This window comes from Tyto alba, unplaced genomic scaffold (genome assembly GCF_018691265.1).
Source record: "Tyto alba isolate M040663 unplaced genomic scaffold, T.alba_DEE_v4.0 Super-Scaffold_38, whole genome shotgun sequence".
NCBI classification, from domain to species: domain Eukaryota; kingdom Metazoa; phylum Chordata; class Aves; order Strigiformes; family Tytonidae; genus Tyto; species Tyto alba.
The window spans coordinates 25,839,727-25,866,328 of NW_024881313.1; the positions used below are offsets into that span (position 1 = coordinate 25,839,727).

General features: G+C 37.7%; 1 protein-coding gene across 1 annotated transcript in view; it reads right to left on the minus strand.

The window, feature by feature from the left end:
- Positions 1 to 491: 491 nt before the first annotated feature.
- The window catches only part of ITGB1 (integrin subunit beta 1), a 46,611-nt gene continuing 20,500 nt past the window's right edge, over positions 492 to 26,602 (minus strand). Inside the window, exons 3-16 of the mRNA XM_042801974.1 lie at positions 26,314 to 26,399; positions 24,564 to 24,786; positions 22,466 to 22,636; positions 21,874 to 22,112; positions 19,468 to 19,623; positions 18,409 to 18,504; positions 17,413 to 17,502; positions 16,541 to 16,681; positions 16,207 to 16,409; positions 13,991 to 14,229; positions 12,277 to 12,499; positions 10,821 to 11,053; positions 8,518 to 8,684; positions 492 to 1,705 (exon numbers count right to left, since the gene is read on the minus strand). Coding sequence (XP_042657908.1) covers positions 1,640 to 1,705; positions 8,518 to 8,684; positions 10,821 to 11,053; positions 12,277 to 12,499; positions 13,991 to 14,229; positions 16,207 to 16,409; positions 16,541 to 16,681; positions 17,413 to 17,502; positions 18,409 to 18,504; positions 19,468 to 19,623; positions 21,874 to 22,112; positions 22,466 to 22,636; positions 24,564 to 24,786; positions 26,314 to 26,399 — 2,333 coding nt within the window. The 3' untranslated portion in view covers positions 492 to 1,639. The remainder of the gene's footprint in view (positions 1,706 to 8,517; positions 8,685 to 10,820; positions 11,054 to 12,276; positions 12,500 to 13,990; positions 14,230 to 16,206; positions 16,410 to 16,540; positions 16,682 to 17,412; positions 17,503 to 18,408; positions 18,505 to 19,467; positions 19,624 to 21,873; positions 22,113 to 22,465; positions 22,637 to 24,563; positions 24,787 to 26,313; positions 26,400 to 26,602) is intronic.

A 26,602-nucleotide genomic window follows, 5' to 3' on the forward strand; every position in this document is an offset into this window, starting at 1 on the left:
TACCAACAGTTAAAAAAAGGAAATGATCATAGAGATTCCATGAATAGGTTAGGAATGTATTTAATTACACAGTGGTTCTATCTAGAACATTATACCCTTAAAAAAAGTTGGAATACTTCCTTTTCCTGCAAAATGCAGTCATTTTTCTCATTTGTCAGGTGTTGTGAAACAGTATTAACCCAATAGCCCATTTGCTGGAACAGTTATTAAACTACAGAACTTCCTTAGTACACATGCAAATGGAAGCTTGGGGCTTTACATCAACAGCCACTGTGTGTAACAGAGCACTGTGCTGCACCCTGGCTTTCATGCATTGTAAACAACAGCTAACGTCTGTTATCCAAGATCACTTCTGCATAACTTTTCTCAGATTTGATCTAAAGGACATAGTTGGCATTATTACAATGTCTATCACCTCTTTCCCGAAAAGACAGTTCTCAGGTTTTTTTGAACAGCATCAACTTCTACAAGATAAACAGACAAGATTTAAGTATTTTAAGGTACTTTTATTTAATAAATAACTTCAGTAATAGCACTGTAAAAAGTGAACATCTGTTAAAATAAAAAGGCACTTAAAACAATATGACTATGGTGCAGTTTGCATGGTCAAAGGCAAATATACATGGCACATGTCAAGAATGATGTGGGACTCGTCATATGACAAACTATGCAATCTTAGCTACAGGGTAAAGGCAAATTTACAGCTAAGACTGCTCAAAAAAAAAAATAAAATTGTGTGCTGATACAAAAATATTACAAAAAGAATCACAACCAAATACATTAAAAATATTAGAAGGGTGACAAAGCACCAGGCTTTAAACCAAGAAAATGTTACAGAATAAAGACACAGTATGACGTAAGGCCCTTATGTGTTTTGAGGATGTCTTGGTAAGGTACTTCATGATACTGCCACCCAGGGCTTGAATTTACAAAAAAAAACTAGGCAAGTTACCAGTCAGCAACTTTTTCAGTAATGGCACGTGGTTTAAAGCTATTTTTTCCTTCTTAACATTCTTCTCAAACCCTTTCATTTTAACCATAATCTCACAATAAGCAATTTAAGAATTAAAAATAAGTATGCACACACTTTTCAGTCTTTTACACGGCTCACTTCCAACCTACTCAACTTACCATATACTTAATCATATGTCCAGCAAGTAGAAGACCAATTAACCACCAGCTTCATGCTACATAAGTTTAATTGTATCTGCAAACTCAAGCCCTGATTTCCCTGTAAAGCTAAAAAGTTTAATACTAAATGGTTAGGCAGAGCTCTCATGCTGATTGCTTTAACCATTTCCCTCCCAGTCATGCCACAGCAGTATCACACCCTGCAGAAGACCTTGATTCACAGCACAGGAGTGGAAAAGGTCAAAAAGGCACCATGTGACCTTAGCTGACTAGGCTATACAGTCTCAAGTTTTTTTGTCAGACCTCTGGCACTGATTACTTTTATTTGCAAAAAAAAAAAAAAAAAAAATAAAAAATTACATATGGTACATTTTCAAAACCTGCACAGGAAAACAAACCTATATGTAATGAATTAGTAAAATCACTGCAGTTTGTCCTAAATCTATCTTACTGTGACTACAAAAATTGCTACGCTGCATACAGTGTTGTGGAGTTATACAAGCAGTGTTCATTTTCCCTCATATTTAGGATTGACCACAGTTGTCACTGCACTCTTGTAAATAGGATTTTCACCCTAGAAAAAGAAAAATATTTCTGTTAACATTTAAAGAGATAAAAAAAAATCACTGTGTTTGCAAAAAGTGTAAAAATTAGCCTAAGAAATTAGCTTAAGAAATTACCCATTAATGTTTTGTTTGTACACACAACAGCTTAAGTCAAAATAGCTTTCCCTCTAGCAACTTGAACAAATGCATGCTCAGCTAATACAGCAAAGGGTTAGGCCACAATCCTGTTTGATTTACACCACAGATTCCTTTAAAGCATCTGAACCTTGTGCGGTCATCTCAGGGCTGAACCATCAACTCAGGGTTCTGCAGCCCATGATATTTTTTGAAGAACAGAACTGCAAACAACACTGTTTGAAACCATGACTGACCACAGACCACATTCTGCTATAATAAACACTTAAATAGCTTATCTTTTATAATTTAATTCTAGAAACAAAGTGGCATTTTGATAATACACATTCAATATTTCTACTGAACAGTCAGTACTTGGCATTCTGTTTTATTCCTGCAGGTCTGCCCAGCTCTCATATGCACAAAATGCACAGTTAAAACTAGGAAGCTTCTGTACTGGTGCAAATGCTGTAATAAAAACATTATTTCTACTGGTATGAGAAATGCCTACAGAACAACCGCTTACATCTCTCTTGCTGAGGTTTAAAAACCTCTAAATTAAACTTATTTAAGCTTCCTTTGTTCCCAAGTTTCCTTTTATCTCATTAAATCTTATGCTGTTTACGGCGTCATTGCACACCTAAGATGAACGGCTTGAACTCAAAATTCACAAATAACTCTTGGTAGGAGAAAGGGCTACGGTGCAGATGTCAGCCTGAGCACAGTTCTGGCCAGAACCGTACCTGAGCTTCTGCAGCAGCAAGGGAATCTCTCTCCCTTTGAAGTCCCGTCCCACCCCCTGTCCCTCTGCATGTGTCGTGTCCCGTCCGTCCGTCTGTCCGTCCTGTGTCCACATACCGCCCCCCCTCCCCAGTCTGAGATGGCCCACATAACTGTATTAATTCAATTGTATTTAATTATACAGCATTTAAAATATTTCAGGTTAAAACAGTTTTTCCTACCATCAATTAAAGGAAATCCTCGCTCTAGACACACAAACACCATGTGTGTCTGTTTTTTCAGGGTCATAAACCTGGAAATACCACAGGATGTGCCAAAAGGCGACATGGCAAGCAAGAAAACAACTTGGTGTGAAATTTTCATATCATAATTCCTGGGAATTTTCTTGCCTTCTATTTGCAAGACCCGGTATGGGACAAGTAACCGGTCTATCCCAACACCAGTAGTTGTTGCTAAGGAAGACCATTCAGCTGCTGTGCTGCCTTTCTGTCCTGGTTCCTTTCACAGAAAAAGGGTGTTTCTGCTCTTGGCCCGTACAGAAGCTTCAAGGAACGCGGCACATCCAATCTTGCCCAGACCTGAGAAACTCCAGCCTAGTCTCTCAAGTCCAGCCAGAACCTGGATTGCTGGACAATGGAAGTCAAGGTTCTCTGTTCACTCTCCTCAAGATCTGAGGCAACGTCATCTGGCTGGAGGTGAAGGAGGAACTAGGTGTCCAGTGCTGGCTACACTTCACAAACACACAATAACAGCAAAAGACCCATCTTGCAGTTCCCGGGAAAACCCTGTCTTGATGAAAAGTCTATCAGCTACTGGTTTGGAAAGGGATGGGGAGTTAAGATTTTTTTGTTTTGTTTTGTTACTTTTTTTCTCCTTGTTTTAAATAATCACGGAAATACAGCATTGTGGCTAGTTCTCAGCCAGACAAATTAATCAATGCAAAATTACCCCTCCTCCCAATATTTTGAATAAAAAGCTTTGCAATAGTAAGATGTAAATGAAACTGGGAAAACATCCAGGGATGAGGGATTTAATCTGTAGCTGAAGTATCTCATTATGCCTCAAAGTTCTTGGCAATGTACATTGTTTGTTTCCTAGACGAGTTTTAATGGAGAATTCTTAAAAATATAAATGTGAAAAGTTTATGATTCAGAGGAAGTCTGTAAGCTTAACAGGCTGTATCATATGCAGACTATAAGATATTGCACAGCTTTTCAATGGCAAGGGGTTATGTAATACTTGTTATACTGTGCTTTTAACCTTCAACATCTTACAAAACAGACTACCCCCCAGCACATACAGGGAGGTATATGTTTACATTTTCTTGTTTGTAAAAGAGAGATAACTTCTTTCAGATAGTGAAGGAATTGGTCTAAAGGTTGGGACTAAAACTTATAGATCTGCAGGGTGCTGCTCATATAATCAATTTGAAATTGGAATCAGGTTTAAAATGTAATTCGCAATGATATTGTAAATTTTTTACTATAATGCCTTTTCAAGAGAAATCACCACTTGACATTTACACGATCTTTATTTAACATAAGACCTATTTACAAAGAAATTGAAACACTGTACTGTCTTCCCTTGTACTTGAATGTTATGTTCCCAAGAACTCTCAGAAGCACACAGTGGGATTTAGGTCACTGAATAAGGCACCTATCTCGGTGCCTCCCCACGTCAGTTGAGTGCCTCAGTTCCCATTACAAGTAACTGAGATTTGGTCAACGCACAGGCGACTGTTCAGCTTGGCCCAGCCTTATGACTGATCAGCTAAATGGCTCTTGAGGCTCTACTGCAACATGGATTTGCAATTCCTTCCCCGCTGTCTTCTGTTAGGCAGGCAGCGACAGCCCTGGCCCTTCCAGCCATACTCCATCACCCTGCCTCAGCCCCGGCTTGGCGAGGTCTACAGATAGCTTATCGTTAAAACTAACGTGGAAGTAGTAAATAAATGTCTACTGGTCCAACACAGCTCTCGTTTTGCTTAGGGCCCCTCACAGCTGGCACACGGTATGAACTTTCAGAGATTAGCAGCATTCCAGACTTTTAACTAGCCATTAAAACATGCAAATCCAAACCTGCCGTTTTAGACAAATACTGTTTTTAAATGAACCCATTTTCTTTATGTCACTGCAGAGAATACACCGGTTTAAGCATGCACACATTTAGCACATGCCCCTATAAGTGAAAACACCATGCATGCTTAAACCAAAACCAAAATCAACAAACAATAACTGTATACAAGGTCAGGTGAAATATATTAAAATAAAGATGGAGGTATTTTTAAAAAGTACCTTCAGCAGAGAATCAAGAGCTCTGTTCTTGCAACAGTATTCATTTTCAACTAGACTGGGCTGTTCAGAGGGTAACAGTTCAGTCCAGTGTTGCAGGAAGATTATATAGGACATTTAATTAACCTTCTTATTCCTTTTTTCTCCATGGATTTACTGTTTCAACAGTCACTTAAGCTACCTTTATAGTGGGTTTCAGTCCTAAGTCACTGCTAGAAACTGCACTCTAGAATATTTAAACTCATCTACATACATTGTTCAAGAGCTGGTTCTTACTATTTTCAGCTCTCATTAATATCCATCATTATTTTACAGTAAATGAGCCATCTGCCAACCTGTAAATACGGCAGCTGCACCAGAGGACAGAGCAAGGGCCAAGGTTAAAGGCAACACAGATGACGGAGGGTGTCACCTACCACGGCTGGAAGACCGCAGGAAAGCAGCTAGCCTGCTATTAAGCAAACACTCTCTTAACGGCACAAATCTAAACCAGCCAGGCAGTGAAGGCAGTAAGGCCTGACCGCAGTGAGACGACGCTGAGTAGCTGTGCTGCAAGCCAAGGACAAACTGAACCCTGCTCAGCCTAGCTGGCTTGAGCATCAACAGCAAGGGTGCAACATCACGGACCAGGACTGGCCAGGCATTCAGGCACCCGGTCCACGACGAGCGTCCTGGTGCTGCAGTTCACTCCCGGCAGGAACCGAGCCCACGTGTGCGTGGGACTGGTGTGGAAGAGGGGGAGGGTCACACAAACTGCACACAGTTAATTTTATTGTACACGTCTACACCTGGAGGGAACCTACTACAGTGTAATTTTCATGTAATGGGATTTCTGATTACTTTCTTGCCTTGGCAATACAAGACAACTTTCTTCACCAAAATGAAAGGCTACTGCAACAGTCTAAAAGCCCCAGGAAATCTCAGTTACAGAGGAAAGGAGGACTTTCTTCTTTTACTTCATGTGGGTCACCTATTCTGCCAATACCGATCTCTTCCTCTTCAGTGACCAAAAAAGCTAAACCCACCTCCCTCTCTCCCCAAAGTTCTGATATTTCTATGAATATCAAAAACGATAAAGCCATGTTTAACACACCACACTCTTTCATACTTTCAATCTTTGCAGTGAGTGAAACAAAGGCAGAATTCAATCCCTCCATTTACACAAGAGGAAGTCTTTCTGCAAGAAGTACATTTTGAGGAGAAATGGCAGCACGAAGGACATTAGATCCTGAAAGTCATGGGGCAGAGAACAAGAGCACAGAATGGAAGTTACACACCGTATGGTTTGTTAGATGCTTGTCCTGCATGCAACAGAAAGTACACAATTAAGAGAATAGCAGAAGATAAGGTAACAGAGACTTAACCAGATGGATTATGTGAAATGTTAGAAAGGAACAAGAACTCCATTTCCTTCCCAGAATAATTGACTGAGAAGAAAAATGGACAGGAGGTGAACGTGGTCAGTGTGGCAAGCAAAATGAACATTTTTACAATCAATATTGGACACACTGGAAAGTGAAATGACTCCAAAGAGAAAATGAAAGTATATTTTATCAAGTAAGGCCTCAGAATGCTAGAGAAAGTATTTGGAATTGTCATCACAGTGACAGAGCTTAAATACTCTTAATTCATTTTTTCTCCCCTCAGTTTTCCTTTATAAAATCTTTTGAGTGCAACACTGAAAAAGGGAGACAGCAGACAGAATAAAATTAGAGATACAGATCATTCCCTTCCACTGGCTCCTGAAAAAAGACTTTGGATATTTAAAGGGATGTGCTGCCTTCCCAACTTCTTCATTCTCCTCTCCCTCTAATCTGATCTCTGAACCGCTTGTCTCTCAACGCTCTTCTGACATCCATTCCCCATCTCATCCTCCCGTCCTCATTCCTTCCCCAGCAGCTGGGGATCCCAGGGAAGGAGAACACCTAAAGCATTCAAGAAAGTACAGCTTCAAAGCCTACAGAAGATATCTATCCATCACTTGGATACTGCCGTTTCTCCTTTCACACTGGGTGTGAAGAGAGCTGAAGTCAGCATTTCCAAACAGATGAGCTGTTCAGGCAGAGTTTAAGAGGGACTAAGAAACTGGGGGAAAATGCATCTACAGAGGACAAGAACATTTTCTCATCTCCTATTAATGTTTTTAATATGGAGACCCCCAAGCTGGCTGGGCTACAAGTACTGTGATATTGCCAGTTTCAACAGAAATAGGGATGGAAAAAACAAGATGCATATTTAATTATAAAAATCAGTAGAGTATATGCATCTCACACTTTAAATACAGGCTAGTTACTGGGTTAATAAGCCAAAGCAGTCTAAAAAAAGAAAAATCTGTAAGGCTACTCTGAACGTTCCCAGAGTTATTCTAATAAAACCAGTGATATTTATAGCCTAGGATATCTGAGGTATATCTAAACTAGCTTTGTAAACATATCAACTTTAAGCAAACTGACTTCTGATTTGAGGAAACTGAAGACAAACCCTCCCCTGAACACTGTGTCTCTCCACAATCCAAAGAGCTGCTTCAATCCTAACAGCTGTTCTATTATATATCCAAAAAAAAAAAAAAAAAAAAAATCAATTGTAGAATAGTTTAAGCCAGTACTGGTGGTATTAGTAAGCAAGCAATCCTGCTGTCAAAAGAAGTGAAAAATTTTCAAGCTGCATTCCTTAAAACCCCAGAATCAAAGCAGCAGTATATAAACTCAGCAAGACTCAAATTGTGATTAACTATGACACACAGTGAGTTTGAAGTGACATGCAAAGGAAAAAAAAAGGAAGAAAATGAAAGAAGATACAAACTGAGACTTAGAGACCAGCTTTACGTCCATAGTTTGGATTCTTGAAATTGTTAATAGGGCTCTTGTATATTGGATTTTCTTGCTGAAGTAAAAGAAATGGTCAATGTCGAATAATTCAACAGGAAAAAGAAAACTAACATTTTCAACTATCACCAAAAAAACCCATCATGCTATATATAAAGAAAAGTGTTAGTAATTTTTTTTTCAAGGATAGAATTAATTGATTTTCTTAAATAAAACCAGAAGACTTTCTAGGAGATTTTTTTCAAGTATTCTTTTATCAAGTACATGTGGGTGTTGACTCCTACAGAACTGTAGTGAAGGGTATTTGATTAGCAGATTTCTAAGATTTCTCAGAGGCAGCGACCCTATAGCTTATGTAAGCCTATACTCTCCTGTTGACAAGGAAGATTTCAAACCAGTACCAGCCAGGATTCTGACCAGCTATTGAACTCTCCCAACTAAACCTGGATGAGTATTTACAAGATCTTTCATAAGCGTAAAATTTTCTTCTTCATTTTATACAAAAATTACTCTCATCTTCTAAAGCACATTTTAATAAAACGTTGTGGTGTGGCAGAACTGCAAAGTTGAACTATTCTGTCACCATCACATTTCTAACCCAAGAGGTACTTCTCAAAGAGGGTTGGGTTTTTTTGTTGGTTGTTGTGTCTTTTTTTTTTTTTTCTTTTTACGTGCTAGTGGTAACACATAAAATGTTTTGAAGTTGGCTTAAAACAATGTTTTTTCTCTGTTCCTCCACAGGCCAAAAGGCAGGAATGCAATCTGAAACATTTACAGCATGTGAACAAAAGTCTTATATTCTTCCTCGACTACCATAGCTTTCATACAGATAAAAGCCTCTTGACTTACCGTATCCCACTTGGCATTCATTTTCTCCTTTTCAAATTTAGCAAATTCTCTTCTGTCATGAATGATCATTAGTAGTTTCCAAATCAGTAATAATGCAAGTCCAATAAGAACAATTCCAGCAACCACACCAGCTACAATGGGAATGATGTCGGGGCCGCTGGGGCATTCTAGGGAACGAAGCAAGGGAAGCATGACTTTACAAAATGGTAAAGGTAATGCACATCCAGATGCTTTTAAAATTTTATTTTGTACTGAATCCAGTATTTTGAGTATCGAAGATATGCCAATAATATTTTCCTTTCAAATACTGGAAGTTTTGAAATGTGTACATCCTGTCACATTCCATCTTACTTTTATCCTTCTAATTTGTGTTTAATCTTAACAATAGAGTAATTAATGTTCTGATGATAAAGTCTATACACTGCTAGCCCCTTAAGCTATTCACCTAGAGTATTAGAGTAAAATAACGAGCAATTGTATTTTAAATACACAAGAGCTCCAAGTCAAAGGTGGAGGGATAAACCATCTAGAGTACAAATGTAGATTAGCAAAACAGTCTCCACATTCTTTATCAACAGTGTTACAGAAAAAGGGTGTTCCTCACTTTACCTCTTACAGCTGTTATTGTTAGTGGCTAATATATAATGATAAGTAATAATTTAATAATTTTGCCTCTGAGACAGATATATTTTTTTTTTGTTAGGATATTTCCTCATCTTGGGAATTGACTTCTGCTGAAATTTAAAAAAACCCCACATCTTATTTGGATTAAAATATCATGTACTTTCAAAATAAGTGAATCATGTGTTTGTAAAGAGTAATACAGATGCAAAATTATTCAAGGTGACTGACATAGAAATAATAATCCTCCAAAATAAACCCCAGCTCTTCTATTAATATAAAATTCTCAATGATCACAAACTGAACAAAGGCTTTTGCAGAGCTCAATGCACAGATTGAAGGAGTCGGAAGCAAATAAATGCAACTCCTGTGCTGTCACTAGGAACACTGCTTCTCACCAGACTGCAGACTCCAAATCTCGGTAGGTGCCTTTGTAGGAGCAAGGGAAGTGGGAAGGAACATGACAGGAATTCCTTGGGAACCAGTAAGGAACAAGTGTCTGCTCCATCAAATACAGCTCTACTGAACAGAGCTTGTTTCTTCAGCACTTGTATGGCACAAAATTAAGGTGCCTCCTCGTGCATGAAGGTTTTATTCAGCTCCTAAGTAAGTCAACAGAAGTTGATCCATGAAGAAAACATCAGATCCCAAAAGTTTAGGGCATGTGTTGCCTTGTCCTAAAAGAAGACAGGGCTCAAGGTCCTCCTCTATACTTTGGGCTACATTTTTAGAGAATGTAAAACATTCTGAATTGAAGTGGTATTTATTTCTGAGCCATTAACCACTGATCTGTATTAGGGGACGATCACCCAAACGATCAGTCTGAAAATTCCTTGAGTAGAATACAGCACTAAACCTTTCAACACATAAGGTGTGTATTTTTTATCAGGCTTATAAAAATCAGGAGACCACATACTGCTAATGGAAAAAAACAGAATTTCTGCACTGCTAGATGCAACATCCAATGATTCAAACTAACAATAATCTTGTAAAATAAATGGTAAATTACTGGTCGTTCTATAGATTTGTTCTCTTTTTTTTTTTTTTGTATCAGAAGATTGAACAATATCAAGAAAAGTTGACTAGTAAGGATTAACCAAGCAAAAGGCTCTTCAGATCTATTCTTGAAGGTACCTCAGTTAAGTAAAAGCAAAGGCTCTCAGCATGAAATTGTTTAAGCAGTTTGCAGCACAGTACACAAGTTTGTGTTGTCATTTTTTTGTGTACGACTGGTCCAGTATTATTAAGGAATGGAAAAAAAGCAACAAAACCCCACAGACACCATTGTTTATAACCTGTAACACAAGCCCAGTCAAAAAAAAATTTATCAAAATTTAGATAGCTAGGACTTGATACAGGACAGGTAAAACTAGCCTGCAAAGTATGTCAAGTGGAAACATGAAATGTTTTCAACAAATACACATATCTGATTGACTTTTTTGTTTTTAAACAACAAAACCTGTTTCTGTCAGCCTAAAGGTTTGAAAAAACTAGATCTAGAGAAACACATTTTTCTGAAGCCACTCAAGTTCCAGACATCCACAACTCTCACTCAGGGAACAGGTACCTGTTTCTGAAGGCATCTCACTCACACAAATCAACCACAGCTACTCTGTAGTACACAACAGCTGCATGAATTAACAACAAAGATGAAAGGAGAGTAGGCAACATCATGTTCATACCTGGGGTCTCTACCACATGGACGTTGGCTTCACCATTTGAGTTGACAGAGTATGTGAAGTAGAACCAGCAGTCATCAACATCCTTCTCTTTGCAATGAGACAACGGATCGGGCTGTCCGGGCTGCGGCAACTTGTCTCGACTTTCTACCCGTGTCATGTTGAAATGCGTACATTCCTGAGAACATGTTTCCTTCTTTTCTCCCTTATCGAAAGCTCTGCATTGGACACAGTCCCTGTGGGAGTACAAATCAGAAGTAATGCTTTTTAGTATGTTCACAAAGGATTTCTAGCATCTAATCTCAAGAAATATAAAGGAGAAAATGTGGAGAAAAAACCCCAAACAAACAAGAAACTCAGCCCTTCTGGCATAAAGGCCAGGATCTAATAAAGCAAGTCACAGCTTTTTACCAGCCAGAACATTTATGTACTCTTTGATTTAAAAAAATTCCCCTTTAATAAACTTCTCTTTCCCTGGATCACCCACAAAAGCTTCATGCACAGGAAAAAAAATAAAATTACCTAAAACTTTTTCAATACCTCCACCTGGAAAATGAATGCTCTCAGAGAAGGCAGTGTAGGAATGAAATAATTACAGGGAAACAGTATTTCAGACACAGACAGGTTAAAAAGAACAGTGACAAGCTTTACAGTGGGATATCACTCTGAATAACTCATTGAAAAAAGCAGAACGAGCAGGATTTTTACACTGAAAAGACTGTGCTGAGAGAAAACTTTTAAGTCAGCCGCATAAAGCCAGGACTCAGCCTAGCCACTAATCATCAACTTTGAAATAAGTTTCCATGCCAAAAATGCTTGGTTTCTAAAAACCTGGATTTCCAAAGGCAGGGATGCAAATTTCACTGGCTCACCCAGATCTAGGTTTAGTTTTCAACTGCCAGCTTAGGCTGACTTTTACAATAGTATTCTGGAATTAAAGTTTTAAGCAAAAAGCTTAGTTGAAGTTTTAACTAATCTGGAAATTACACAGTATACGTATACTTTTATTACATTAATTTCAAAAGGTCAAGAAGATGGAGCTTTACAGCCTGTCACATTATAGACCTATGTTCCCTCCAGCTCTGCAGAAGGTTGGCTGTCGATAAACAGACACGAAACAGGGGAAGCTGTAACCTGCCCAAGTCAATCTGAACAGTTAAAACCAATTTAACGCAATATACACATTTCTATGCCTAACAGAAAATGGCAGGGAAAGAATCTGAGAAATAATCATCCTACCTGGAAGTAATCAAAATACTGTATCAATAATGTTTTGCTTGTAATTATTGATTTTCACCCAACAATTTTTACTGTCTAAAGGGGTGATATGATATGATGTCCCTACATTTCAGGGCTGAATAAAGCACAGTATCAAAAGCCTTGTTTTAAAAATTCTGCACATGTGAGTATCACAAACTCAAATGCACAGAAGCTGTGACTTGGTTTTCTAGATACTTACTTGTGCTCTGCACAGACACCGACGCAAGTCTGACACATTTCACACGTGGGGCCTTGGAATTTGGGATCTGTACAATTACAGGTGCCACATTCGCAGGTTCCTCTTCCATTGCAAATCTGCCCATTAGATGCCATACATGGAAAAGTATCCAAAGAACAATCGCACGCGCTGCCAGTGAAGTTGGGGAAACACTCGCACACTCTGCATTTGCAAATACCATTTCCTGTGTGTTGAAAAGATATTTCAGTGAAATGAAGTCTAATATAAAACATAAAATTTGTGATGGTAAGAAACATATGTCTACCATCTCAGAATAGATACAGTGAAAAGAAAACCCTGGTGGAGAGATAATGAAGACACTAATGAATGAAGAGCTACAAAATAAAGTTTAGATCCTTGAAAAACTACTTACAAGTGTTTCTTCCCTTTCCCATTCTCCTACATTTGGATTTCCTTTCATAAGCAAAACAACAAGACTAGGGAAAGCTGATCAAGAACAGTATAACATGATGGCCACATCATCTCCTGGGTGGCGAGCATTCCAGCACTGCTTCAGGCCATGCTTTTACATGTGTATAGATGCACTGATCACTCCTGCCTTCATATCTATCACTATGCAAATTTATAAAGCAAGACCTAAAAGATGAGGAATGCACTAACTTAAGACTTCGTAACACAGAAAAACTAAACACCTTTGGCTCCCTAAAATACCACCATTCAGCTGCTGTACTTCTGACCTCACCCTCACCTCACCAACCAAACTTTATCCTCCTTACACTCCCTATACAGGACACAAGGTACCTCTCTCTCCAGAAGGGAGATCTGGATGAAATGGAAAGATCTTTGGCTACACCCCTCCTTCTCCATTGAGAATAAAGTGTTGAAGTCAATACTTATCAGTCACCATATATTTTGGAACACCACCACCATTGCTCCTATCCTTTGTGGAACTGGTGACCAACAGGGTATTCTGAGCCAATCAGACAGATGAAGTATTCTCAGAATTCAGTTAAAGCTTAGCGGCTTCTCTTTTGTTTTTGAACCACAGCCAAAACTGAGGTAGTAGTTACACTCCTACCAGGTACTTCCATGTGCAAAGCAGCCTAGGAAAGTTATAGGACAAAAATACTAGCAGCAAAATAATTTTAACACTGGCTGCTGGAGGATTTTTTAAGTTGCTTTTGATTTCAGGAGTTAATTGCTATCATTCTTAAGGTGTTTTTCTGGATCTTGCATGTTCTCATCTTCACTTACCTTTCAGAATAGTCTCAAGATAGCATCTCACTGGTATCCTGTCAAGCACAGAGTCAAGCACTCACTATTACAAGCTGAGGGGTCACTGCCTCTTTTTATTGACACAGTGGTTACACCGAGCCAGTTAACGTTATTATCTCAGGCCAGTTTCATCATTCTTTACTACAATACCTGAGGGTAATTCTGTAATAAACAGCAGAAGGCAAGTTCACTTTACATCCTTCTTTAAGCTGTGATTTGAGGAAAGTGAAATACTTATTAACACACTGTATGTTCAAGATCACAGTGAGCTGGTTTATTAAAAGAAGTTTTCAGTCACCAAATCTGTTGATATTTCCATCTCTCTTATCGAGTAGCTATGGTCTTTAAGCTAAGTATCACTACTCTGCAGGGTAGAGTTGACAGGCTCGTAAGCTGTTGGCCAGTTTTGCATCCAGGAAACTCTGAAGTAGTTTCTCACCTCCACAAATCAAACCATTTGATCGATCACAGTTGAAGTTATCACATTCACAATATTTGCCAGAATACACTTCATTGGTGTTTTCTCTTTTCTTGCATACACATTGTCCACAAATGCATTCTCCATTGTTACTGCATATTTCTGTACTGTTCTCCCTCCTGCAGTAAGCATCCATATCTTCACTATTTACTTCATCTGTACTACATTCACATAGTCTTCCAATACGTCCTTCATTACATCTGTACGGTAAAAACACGACCGAAAATGTAAACTTATTAAAAGTCACACAATAAAAAGCCTGCAAAAATAGCACAAAGAACAGGAGTGAAAGTGACTATTCTCTCAACGAACATTCCATGTTCAACTTCAAATGAGATTTCCAGCTGACACCTACACAGACATTCTTGAAGCTGCTGGAGCAAATTGGACTAAGTTGCTTCTTTGCAGAATACTCCTTCCAGGTGAGAAACTATGTATCACCATCTCTAACCAAATTGCCACATAACCACGATTAATTCCTCTCTCATATGACAGAACAATAATTATTTTAAGTGACAGTTCACTGTAGCTGCTGTCATCTTTCAATTAAAAGATTTCCCATGAACAGCAATTAGGCAGAGGAGTAGATGATCTTCAGAGCTGCTGAGCACCAGCAAATTCAGCCAAGATCTTTGGGGATCAGCACTTCTCATTATCAAGGCTAAAATATCACTGAACAAATGGAGGTTGTTCATGTTCCCAGCAGTGATTAAGAAACTGTTATAGGGCCTCAGAGACAAGGGTTCACCCAGGAAACTCCTACTGTTGTAGAAGCAAAAGGCTGTTCTTACCCACTGGCCCATTCTACCCCACATGAAACCATGCAGACACCAGTGACAGCGATGCCAAGTTTAAGAAGTCTTTCTACACAAAGATGTAAAAATTGTTCTCCTTATTTAAAGGAAACATCAAAAGCTGACTGCAAAACGGAGCAATGAACCATAAGTACTGGATACAAAGTGGATTATTCCTCAACTCACAGCCCTTAGGGGGCCATACCTCAGACTTTCAAATACCCGGTTAACCATCAACACCAGCTTCATCAGGCAGATGTTAGTCCATCCTACACCAAAAGTCCTTTGAAGAGTGGAGTCAGTATCTTTTGCTTGATTTTTAATAAGTCACATATTAAACTATGAGGAATGAGAATTCTACATTTTATTTCAGTTGCAGTTCACTGAGCAGGAACCACTACTGTGTTTCTGAAGTCCTGTATCTTGCTTTCCTGGAGAAGATCTTAATTCTACTCTCTTCCCCAAGGAAAAATATTTTTAATTTTTGCTGTAGGTTTCCTGGGGGGGACAGCAGGGAGTTGGGGGGAAGGCTTAAACGTTGCCTTACTAGGCTCATCTTCAACCAGTCTCCACTGAAAGTAAGATTTTGCTCAGCCTTCATTGTGTGTGATTTGAGAAAATCCAGTATCGTTCATCTTACTTAATTTTCAAATATATAATACAGAATGCATGTGTAATCCAATCCCTGTGATAGGCAATAATAGACATTTCAAAGGCGTTAAGTATACAAAAAAATTCTATATATACTGACAGCTTTATAGATATATACAGTTAGAAGAAACATTGTAACAAGACTCCAAAAGGTTAGAAATAAAGCAGGAAGAGGAGACTGAGATGTCATCCAAAATAAAAGGTAGTTCTTTTATGACTTTACTCTTTTCTGCTATGAAACAAATCATGCCAATCCGGGTAGGAGCTCCTACCAAAAAAATAGGGAGCCTTTGAATTTCTCGAGATCAGACCTCATGTTACAAGGACACAATTAGATCAGCACGAATACTTGCAAAAACATCAAAGTAATCCCATTAATGTTGTCATATTACATGGACCTCAAAATTAAATAAACAAGCAGAAAAAGCAGTAAGACCTGCATTCTTTAAAGTACTGACTCAAGGACAAATTTGATTTCTGGCTTGTACAATACTGCCAACCTAACGATCAATACTATGGATTGAAGCATAGGGATTATTTGCAGAGATAAGTCAGTATGTCAAAATATCCTAAAAGAAATAGGTCTGTAAGTAATTTTTGTCCTTTCACTAAAAAAATTAGTAAAACCAAATAAACCCTAATTAAGGAAACAAAGGTCTTGTTCATATTTCTCTTTTGAAAAAAAAAAAAAAAAAAGAAAAAAAGAAAAAAAAAAGAAAAAAGTCTATTTACCTGCATGCACCACATTCAAATGTTCCATTTCCTTCATGGCAGGCTGGACTGTTAGGTTCTCCTTCACTTTGACACTGACATTCACAGATGAACTGGAGATTAATTTCCACTTCTTCAGTGAATCCCAGTGGTTTAATTTTAATTGTTTCATTTTGTCCTTTCTTTGGACATTCATTAGCTGTTACATTAATCTCAAATTTAACCTGCAAAGAAAAATAAATGGAGTTCCACATTACTAAAAGGAGTTTTGTCTGTGCCATTAAAAGAAAACAACTGTGTTGGACAACTGAAATGAATTCTATGTTTTAGTAGCAGCACATAAACTGTAAATTACCTCATCTCCAATTGAAATGTTAGAACATTTCCTTCCATCTTCTTGTGTGTCATTCACTCCATTCTTGCAGAAAGACTTATAACTGATTGTCACTCCTTTTGGGAGCTTACTGTTTTCCAGGATAACCTCTGAAGAAAGGGACTAGAACAATAGTTATTAGCTAACTTCGAACTGAGTCGCATAAGCATTTTGCTGAAGGCAAGACATTATACACCTGTGCACAGTCTAAGCACCAGTCCCCTGGGCACACTGGTATTATGTAAATGCCAACGTGACAAGAAACACCAGCACAGGGCTGCCCACAGTCACGCTGTGGTGACCCCTTCTCATGGCTGAACCCTGTCACGCAGGGTCAGGGCAGGTCTCCACAGCCATTGGAGCCACTTGTTTGCCCTGAGTACTCCAGAGGGAAAATGGGGCTCATTTACACAACACAGCTATGAAAAAAATACTTTGGGGCCAAACTCAGGAAGTCTCTGAGGCTGATGTACAAAAATTTTCTTTGGGGTCAAGAGGTTGCAAAATGGCCCTTTTGTCTTCCATGTGGAAAGAAGGCAAGAACTGAAGGTGCTGAAACAGTGGGGTTTTTGGTTATGGGTTTTATTTTTAAAAAGGGAAAACATGGATCATAACTTTTCTTTGTAGTTTTAAGTGGCTTTCAGAATACATCTTTCTTGTCATCTAACCTCTTATTGCCATAGTGTCTCTATGCCTCGTGGTTTTACTGCAGTGGTGGTACATTCATAGTTTAGCGTACTAACTTTGTATTTTGTAGACAAAAATAAAATCCACCTTGGAGTATCTGCTTGAAAAACTCATAATAACTTAGAAGCAAGAAAAATAAACACAACCCAAATAAAATCTGAACTTACATTGTATGCATCAATGATCAGCTGAATCACATTGCTGGAGTTTGAAGATAATGTTCCCACTGCTGACTTTGGTATTAGATTTTTCAATTCCTTTCAATATTTACAAAAGCAAAAGGAAAATTACAGTCTTACTAATGAACAATGTATAATTTTTACTATGAATATCTGTATGGTGATATAATGCTTTAGTGGATTAACTAGTTGAGATCAAGTATTTCAAGCAACAAGACTAAAGTGTTGCCAGTGACCTTCATGATTTTTGAGGTTATACACAGCAGTACTAGTATAAACAAATAGCCAGCCTTTTTTTTTCCTCCACATTTTCAAGTTAAATTTTGTAATAGAATACTAAGACCTTCTCTTGTACAAGTTGACCACATGCAATATATCTTCAAGGTCTTAAAGAAGCACCACACTTCTAGTGCATTAAAGATAGGCAGATAAAAGACGATTTCCAATGAGAAAGAACACAACTTACAATTTGAATATAGCTAAAAAGAAGAAAAATACCCTGTTAGGTTAAGATGAGGAAAAATATGCATTTCCTTTACACAGTCATTTCCTATTTCACAATCACATCCAACAGTTTAGTTAATTTTAAACATCAGGAATATAAAGAGACCACAAAGGACAAAATATGCTCTTTTATTAGTGTGTCTTGATTCAGTGTCCACACCCCTCTTAGCTACTTTGCTATAAAAATGTTCATAAAAAGTAGCACTGCAAATATGTTCTCCACTCCCTCCTACCTATAAAGAGGGGTAAGGAGGATGGGCACTTTCTCCCTGGAAATTACACATGCACTCAGTATTAATTTGAACAAGTAAAAAAGGCTTAATATGAATGTAAAGAGCGAAGTATCACCTCCACAATACCTTCCATACTTATTTTAATTTCAAGTCAAGCAATTTTAATGATTTCAAAGCTAATCTGAGTCAGTCTTTATGTTAGAGGGTAAAAAAGTACAGAGATCAGAAATGTGTTATTTATTTTTACCTTATAAACTGCCTGAAACTCTTCAGTAACAGCAAAGATTGTCTGAATATTGTTCTCACTAAGCTTCTGTACCAGATGAGCAATAGAGGGGTAATCCTATAAAAATCAAGCATAAAGTGCAATTCAAATTTGGGACACATTCTAGAAAACAAATCAGAAAGAGTTCGACATCGTAAAAACAAATCACTTTAGAAAGATACATAAGACTTTTAACTGGCTGGCTTATGTCAGTTCTAAACCAAAACAATCTCTGAAATAAACACACATTGAAAAGATTCCATGTATGTCCCATGAAGGTAGGTGTTTTTTCCACAATAACATTATTGTATTCCCTGCCGTTTAAAGTCTCCAGGTTAAACCCCTAATCTCAGTGTTCTCAGAAAATTACACCTTTGGTAGTTCTCCATATGAGTTATCTCCGTGAAAACCATGTTAACCTTTTCTTTATGAAAAGATTAAATAAAACTGAATTAATTTTAGGTTTTTATTGGACAATACTCATGTAACTTTAGGAATACATGAACACATAAAATTTGTAAAGCTTACTGTGTTTACCCCATCCAGTAAATATTTTTCTTTTCACATTTTGTCTGATCTACCTATCAATAAAACCATGAAGTCAATGTTGTTAAGCATGCTTTTATAATAAACTTTTCAAGATTTCAAGCAGTCTTAAAAAAGCTGACAAGAAGCTCTCTATTTTACATTATTTTTTACAGTAGTAAAATAATTTTGAACACAAAGACTAGCAAAATGGGTCAGAGCCACCACAGTTTGCCAGTGGACATACAGGATTATTAATTATTTAAAAAGTTGAAATCCAACAACACAAATCATAGTGTGAAAGTTGCCATTTCTTGAAATTTTCCAATCAAGACTGGATTAATTCCTGCATATTTGCTTTAGTTAAGCTAAAGTCACTTGATGCAATACAGAGGCAAATGGGTAAAGTTCAAAAGATATTGCAAGCTGAAACTATACTGGATAACCTCATGAGGTTTTTTTGAGCTTAAGCATCACAAAATATTAATTTCCTTAGAAGATGATGTAAAGACTTACGTAATAGTGGCTCATTGTGTACATATTATTTTCCAGATGACATTTCCCATCATTTGGTAAAACAATTCCACCAAGTTTACCATCTCCTGCAAAGTGAAATCCAGCATCCGTGGAAAATACTAATAGTCTTGTAACATTTCTCCAGCCAATTTGTTCCTTGGAAAATAAACAGAAGGATTTTTGGTATTTTGCACCAGTTTATTGTATAGCATTAGGGACCAACACTTGAGAGAGAACACACACTTAGGAGAAGCCATACTGCAAAAGTGTCACCCTGGAAATCATATAATCCACTCAAACGTTAAAATCACTTGCACTTAATTAAATGTCTGCTTCAAAACATCTGTTGCAGGTTTTTCACCAAAGGCAAGAAACATTCTTTGTGAGATGTACTTTGGTCTGTTCAGTTCTCATTGAAGAGTGAGAGTTTTTTGGAAATAGGGAGTGTCAGTCCAGCTCTCCAATGCCAAGTCCACTTCTATGTTACTACTACACAGCCTGAGCACAGAGGACGTTAGTGTGTACAGCACTACTACAATCTTGAATTGGAAAATTGAGGCTTGCCCAGTGTTAGGCTCTGAAGAATCCTCAGGCTTTGATAATCTGGTCCAGATTTGTACCCAGCATAGTGCTTGCCAGAAGACTGCCCTTTTTCACTGTCCTACAAGCATCCTGGCCCACAGCTGCAGGGCATAATTAATTCTGCAACCTATCCTTCCCTATTTTTTTTTTTTTTAATTCTTTCATCAAGTTTAAGCCCTAGTTAATTTAAGGAGAGAAGACCATGTAATTGTCACATAAATACCAGTTACCACTTCATTGGCTTTGCGTGGCAAGGTTTTGGTAGCAGGGGGGCTACAGGGGTGGCTTCTGTGAGAAGCTGTTAGAAGCCTCCCCTGTGTCCGACAGAGCCGATGCCAGCCGGCTCCAAGTCAGACCCACCGCTGGCCAAGGCCGAGCCCATCAGCGATGGTGGTAGCACCTCTGGGATAATGTATTTAAGGAAGAGAACAAGTTGCTGCACGACAGAAATTGCAGCCGGAGAGAGGAGTGAGAATATGTGAGAGAAAAAAACATGCAGGTACCAAAAGTAATAAAGAAGGAAGAAGAGGAGGTGCTTCAGGCACCAGAGCAGAGATTCCCCTGCAGCCCGTGGTGCAGACCACGATGAGGCAGGCTGTGCCCTGCAGCCCGTGGAGGTCCATGGCAGAGCAGATATTCACCTGCAGCCTGTGGAAGACCCCATGCTGGAGCAGGTGAATGCTCAAAGGAGGCTCTGACCCCATGGGAAGCCCACACTAGAGCAGACTCCTGATAGGACCTGTGGACTTGGGGAGAGAGGAGCCCATGACGCAGGAGGTTTGCTGACAGGACTTGTGACCCCATGGGGGACCCACGTTGGAGCAGTCTGTTCCTGAAGGACTGCACCCCGTGGAAGGGACCCACACTGGAGCAGTTTGTGGAGGACTGTCTCCTGTGGAGCAGGGGAAGAGTGTGAGGAGTCCCCCACCTGAGGAGGAAGGAGCAGCAGAGACAGTGTGTGATGAACTGACCACAACCCACATTTTCTGACCCCCTAAGCTGCCGAGGGACAAGGAGGAAGAGAAATCAGGAGTGAAGTTAAGCCTGGGAATTAGGGATGGGTGAGGGAAAAGGTGTTTTAAGATTTGATTTTATTTCTCACTACCCTACTCTGATTTGATTGGTAATAAATTAAACTAATTTCCCCAAGCTGAGTCTGTTTTGCCTGTGACAGTAATTGGTGAGTGATCTCTCCCTGTCTTTATCTCAACTCATGAGCCTTTTGTTACATTTTCTCTCCCCTGTCCAGCTGAGGAGCAGAGTGATAGAACAGCTTTGGTGGGCACCTGGCATCCAGCCAGGGTCAACCCACCACAAACACCAAAAATAAATAATAATTAAAAAAAAAAAAAAAAAACCAAAAAAACCCAAAAAACAAAAAACACAAAACCAAAAAACAACCCAGAGGCTTGCGATGAACACTGTACTTTTAAAATGAGACTCCAGATTGTTTCAGAATGTCCAACTATCAGAAGCATATAAAGCCTTGAAATATGTTTGAGAGTTGTTGCTTATCCAGGATTTCATACACTTTTGAGTAGAATTCGACTCTTCTTTTACAGCTAACTTTAAAAACTTTGTCTTTGGAAAACATATATCTGCTATAAACATGACCTCTAACCAGCCCTTTTACATCTCCCGGTTTCATTCAATCACTAGAGGTCTCTACAGAAGACAGATGCTTGTATCCGTGCAGCCTGCCTCGTCTATCTTGCCTTACTGGCATGAGATGACATGTTCAAACATCATATACCACAAAACACTAAGGCTGTATTCAAATAATTTAATCTAACAGAATAGTAAAGAAAACTAATACACACTTACCCCACAAACTGCAACCTGCATTATTGCATCAAATCCACCTTCAGGAGAATCTAAATTCCCAGAAATGTGCTGTTTACCTACAAGTTCATTGAATTTATTTCCTTCACTGGTAAGGCTGAGCACATTTTTATAGCTAAATGGACTTGTACAGTTTTGGTCACCTGTACAAGGATTTCTCAGTTTGGCTGGTGTTGTACTTATATATGGCATCACGGTTTTCTCCACAAAAGAGCCAAAGCCTAAGACAAAGCAATAAAAACCCTGTAAGTTAAAGAATGGAAGTCTCTTATTTATAATATGACACAACAGAATTCAAATGCATTATAGCTGAACTGGTATCACAAATAACTCTCATACTTGTTTACATTTTACTTTCTCCTTCAACATCAAATACTCACATGTTCCTCAACAGGTTCTAATATATTAGAATATCTGCCATAATACTGCTGATTAAAAACAAACAAACAAAAGCTCTTCATACATAATCATGTGAAAAACATCAGGAAGGAAACTTGACTCTTTTTTTAAGAATAGGATTATTTTTTAAGAATAGGATTATTCTTTTTTTAAGAATAGGAAAAATCTTTCTTACCAATTCGAAAGTCTGAAGTTATTTTTTCCATTTCTAACATCAGAGCAGTTCCAAGACTTTTCACATTCTCTAAATCATCTTTCATAGAATAGGAGAGGTCCATAAGATAATAAAGGTCAATGGGGTAGTCTTCAGCTCTCTTAAATTTTAATGAAAATGTTTGGGGTTCTCCTGTTTCAGAGATTAAACAAACAGAAACCATTAAAAATACCACAACTGCACTGTCAAGAAAAATGCCTTTTTAATAAAAGGCTTTGAAATACTGATGGAGGTTTTGAACTATAGATGAGTGACTTTTTTTTCTTCTGTTAATTGAAATGTTTAACATCAAATTATGACAAAAAAAATTCAAGTATTTCTTTCAATGTACAACTTCATATTTCCACAGTATTTTATCTCCCCATAGAAAATACTAGCCTGCCAAAATTCAAGCCTCTCTTAGATGCTGCAATTTCAAATTTTCGTATTTGCAATGATTTTATCAAGATTCCTATTAGATCTAATAGCACAAATTTTCAGTATCTATTTTCATCCAAGATGACTCCAAAAAATCTCAGGGTTTAGTTTAAAAATCCCATATTGTTTAAATAGGTTTATAAAAGAAAAATCAGTTCTGGATGGAATATTTCAAGTTACTTTGCATCAAATACAGGCTGAGAGAACAGAAATCGCACAGAGATAATGACAAGTTACTATTTGTTGCAACTGTAAGCCCAGACCCTCAGTTTTGCCAACAGAAGCATGTAGTCTCACTCTGATGTTGAAAGTCACTGAAGAATTACGCCCTCCACTGGAAAATGGAAAATTACTCTTTTGTCTATTATTTATGAAATAACAAATAGAATTAGAAGTTTTTTCCCCCACCTCTCTCAGCCACTGAAATTAAATGGTGATATTGCAGCTGCCTAAGTCTGCTTAATAATTAGCAAACTTTTGCTTAATATGAGCAGAATTAGCAAACAGGGGAAACCATTAGAAGGGCAGCAAGGTTTTCACAAAAAAAACGCTGCAGAAAACCCAACCATCAAAACCTAAAAGCTTTAGATTCTCCTTAGCTACTGTTTAAAAGAATGAGCAGAGAAAGCAAACATCCCCCTCTGCAAGCACGCAGCCCCTCAGAGAACTTACGACCAAGAGATGTGCTTATAAACAGATGAGTAATTTTTGGGGCAATTAGGTTCTGGTTGCCCAGGTCCCTCATATGTTCTGATGAACAAACTTCTGTGTCAACAGAGTAATAATTTGAAGCTGAAAAGGTCATGTTAGAAATAAATGGGGACAATACCAAAATCGCAAAACAACTTTAATTCCTTTCCTCTCATCATCATACTAAGCTTTTTCAGATCATCTTGCATTTATTAAGGCAATCACTACCATGCAGCTGACCCTAAGTACAGGCTCGTATTCCAAGTAAAGACAAGGTAGCTCTGAAACACACCTGTAGTACCTAGTAACTCTCCTTAAGGACAACCCCTATTATGCTCTAGTACCGTATGAGCTTCTAGCCCTGGTTTTAGCCCCCTCATTTGAACAAAATAAAGTTCTCTTTAGGGGCTGTAAGTAGTACACAACTACTTTGTTCACATTACTGTAGCGCTGTGTCTACATCTTCAGCCTCTGGAAAGTATTTTATGTAGCAATCCAAAAATCTTGCTGCATAACTACAAAACCATTCAGTTCAGACATGCAGACTTTAGGTGTCAGCAATACTTCAAGGAAAAGGAAATGCTCTTGTAACTTCTCTAAGTTTCTGCTTACTCCTCACCTTTCATTCTAAAAAGCCACACTGTGGAAAACAAAACTATGAAATACTGAAAACAAAACAATTTTACCTTTCTGAAATATGGATCAATCCACGCTGTACCTATTTTGTCCTAAGTTCTATTGGGAACAAGTGATAATATCTAACCTTTCATAAAAGTCAAAGAGTATTTGGAGTATCTAAACATCTGGGGCTGACCTGAATGGCTCCGCTATCATTGAAGTTATCTGAACAGTAATAGTTTCTGTAAGAAAATGGTTACACATTCAAAACAAAAAATGCAGATGTGGTGGTGACAGAAAAATCATCTGAAGACAAGAACGAAACTGTCCTTACCGACTCTTAGTTTCAGTACTAATTTTTGTGGCTGGATCTGTGTAATGGCCTCTGGTTTCAGCTTCTCTGCAGCACCTATCTTACGATTTGTTACTTCTCTATCTTCAAGCACCTGTTTGCTACCTCTGGGATTTTCTATATCTTCCATAGGACAGCCTTTACTCTTCAATGCTGCCAAGTCATCACACCGGGCAGATGTTGGTTCTCCTTCTTGCAAAAAGTCCTAGAAAACACAGGCAGAAGAGTATCAAGATTACAGCTATCTGAAATTCGTTATGCTATGCCTACAATAATGCTTTTTATAATGACACTTTTTTTTTTTTTTTTAGTTCAGCAATAAAACATAGTTAAATTATAATAAATACATCAGTAACTACTATTTAGTCTGGGAGTTTGCATCTACTTATCTGTGTGTAAAATTTAAGCAAGATGAAAGGAAGGAAAAATGCCCAATGTCACCACTGACAGAAGCAGGACATCCTCTTAAATCAGCTACTCTAAAAGTGACAGCAGGTAGAAAAAGCTCTCATCTTCACATAGTCATCAATAACATGAACCTATTTGCACAGTCTACCTGTCAACTATCTTCCCTTTTAACTTTTTTTTTTTTTTTAGAAAGGCTTTAATTAAAGATTATGCAAGTGTATCTTTGTACTCCACAACAAAATAATTGCAATATGCTGACAGAGCAGGGGAAATGCAGATGACAACTCTTATTTTGGGGAAATTCAATCCAAAAGTAAGATCCATAAGAAAAACGAATACCTTTGTTCTGAATAACAAATTACTATTACATCAAGCCTAAAAAAAGCTCTAACTTCAAATATAAATAAACAAATCTTCTAATTGAGAAATTTGCCAATTTGGATTTTTTTTCCCCACCAAAAACATACATATAAATAAATATATCTCAAAGCTTGCCAGTTCTTGATGACTGGGACCTACAAAGAAACTGACAGCTCAAGGCAAATTTTTGAAGTTAGACAGTTTAATTAAATGCTTAAAGTTTATAAGTTGGTTTGGGGGATAGTAAGTAGGTACTATATGGAAATAAATATACATTATAATCTTCTAGAAAGAAATAGGAAATTTTCCCAGTTTTCAATAATATATTGAAGAAGCGCTGCAGAAAACATTTTCTTCTGTTTCTAACCTGAAGATGACAGTTCAGCATAAACTGGTTACGTCACACAATTTAAGATTATCTTACATTTTGTATTTCCTGAATTTAGTTTTTAATTACATAAGAAAGCACTCTTTTTATATTTCATACTGAAGCAAACCACCCTCACACACAAACCAATCTCCTACCCCCCAAATCTACCAACAACAGAAAACTAAAATTTTAACATCTTTCTTTTATAAAAGAAAACCTTCAATCTGTTCCCCTACTCCACCTATGTCTGTCTAAAATTACCTCTAACGTCACTGGAAAAATATAATTAAGCCTATCCAGACAGATTCCATGCTGGAATGAATTTAAATAACTATAAGAAAGCCTGTAGGGTCTGTATAGACTTAAGATTTAGAAAAGGAGAAGTAAACACATTGTGAAAAGCAATTATACTCAAATCAGGACATCAGGAAAATCACAAGATGTGAATTTAAGTACAAATAAGTATCAAACTGAAGAGCTACAGGAAGCTATTATTAATGAAAATAGACATTTTATACATTTGAAGTATTTACTAAAATTTGAAACCAATGGAAAAAAAAAATCAAACCATACAAGAAATATTGCAACACTTACTATTTTTTTACACCAACCACAGTTTGGTCCTGCTTGTATACATTCACCACATGATTTTGCATTAGCTTTTATGCAGTCACTTCCCCCTAGCAAGAACACAAATCAGTCACTTCATTTATAAAAAGGTGCTAACAGAATTTTAGTTTATTTTGTTCTGGCTTTGTAAACTAATTTCTAACTACAAACAGATTATTAACATGAGGTATGATTAACATATTGCCATTAACACTCATCTAATAATGATATATTGATCTACATAAATAACTGCTAAATATATATAGTTTTAAAG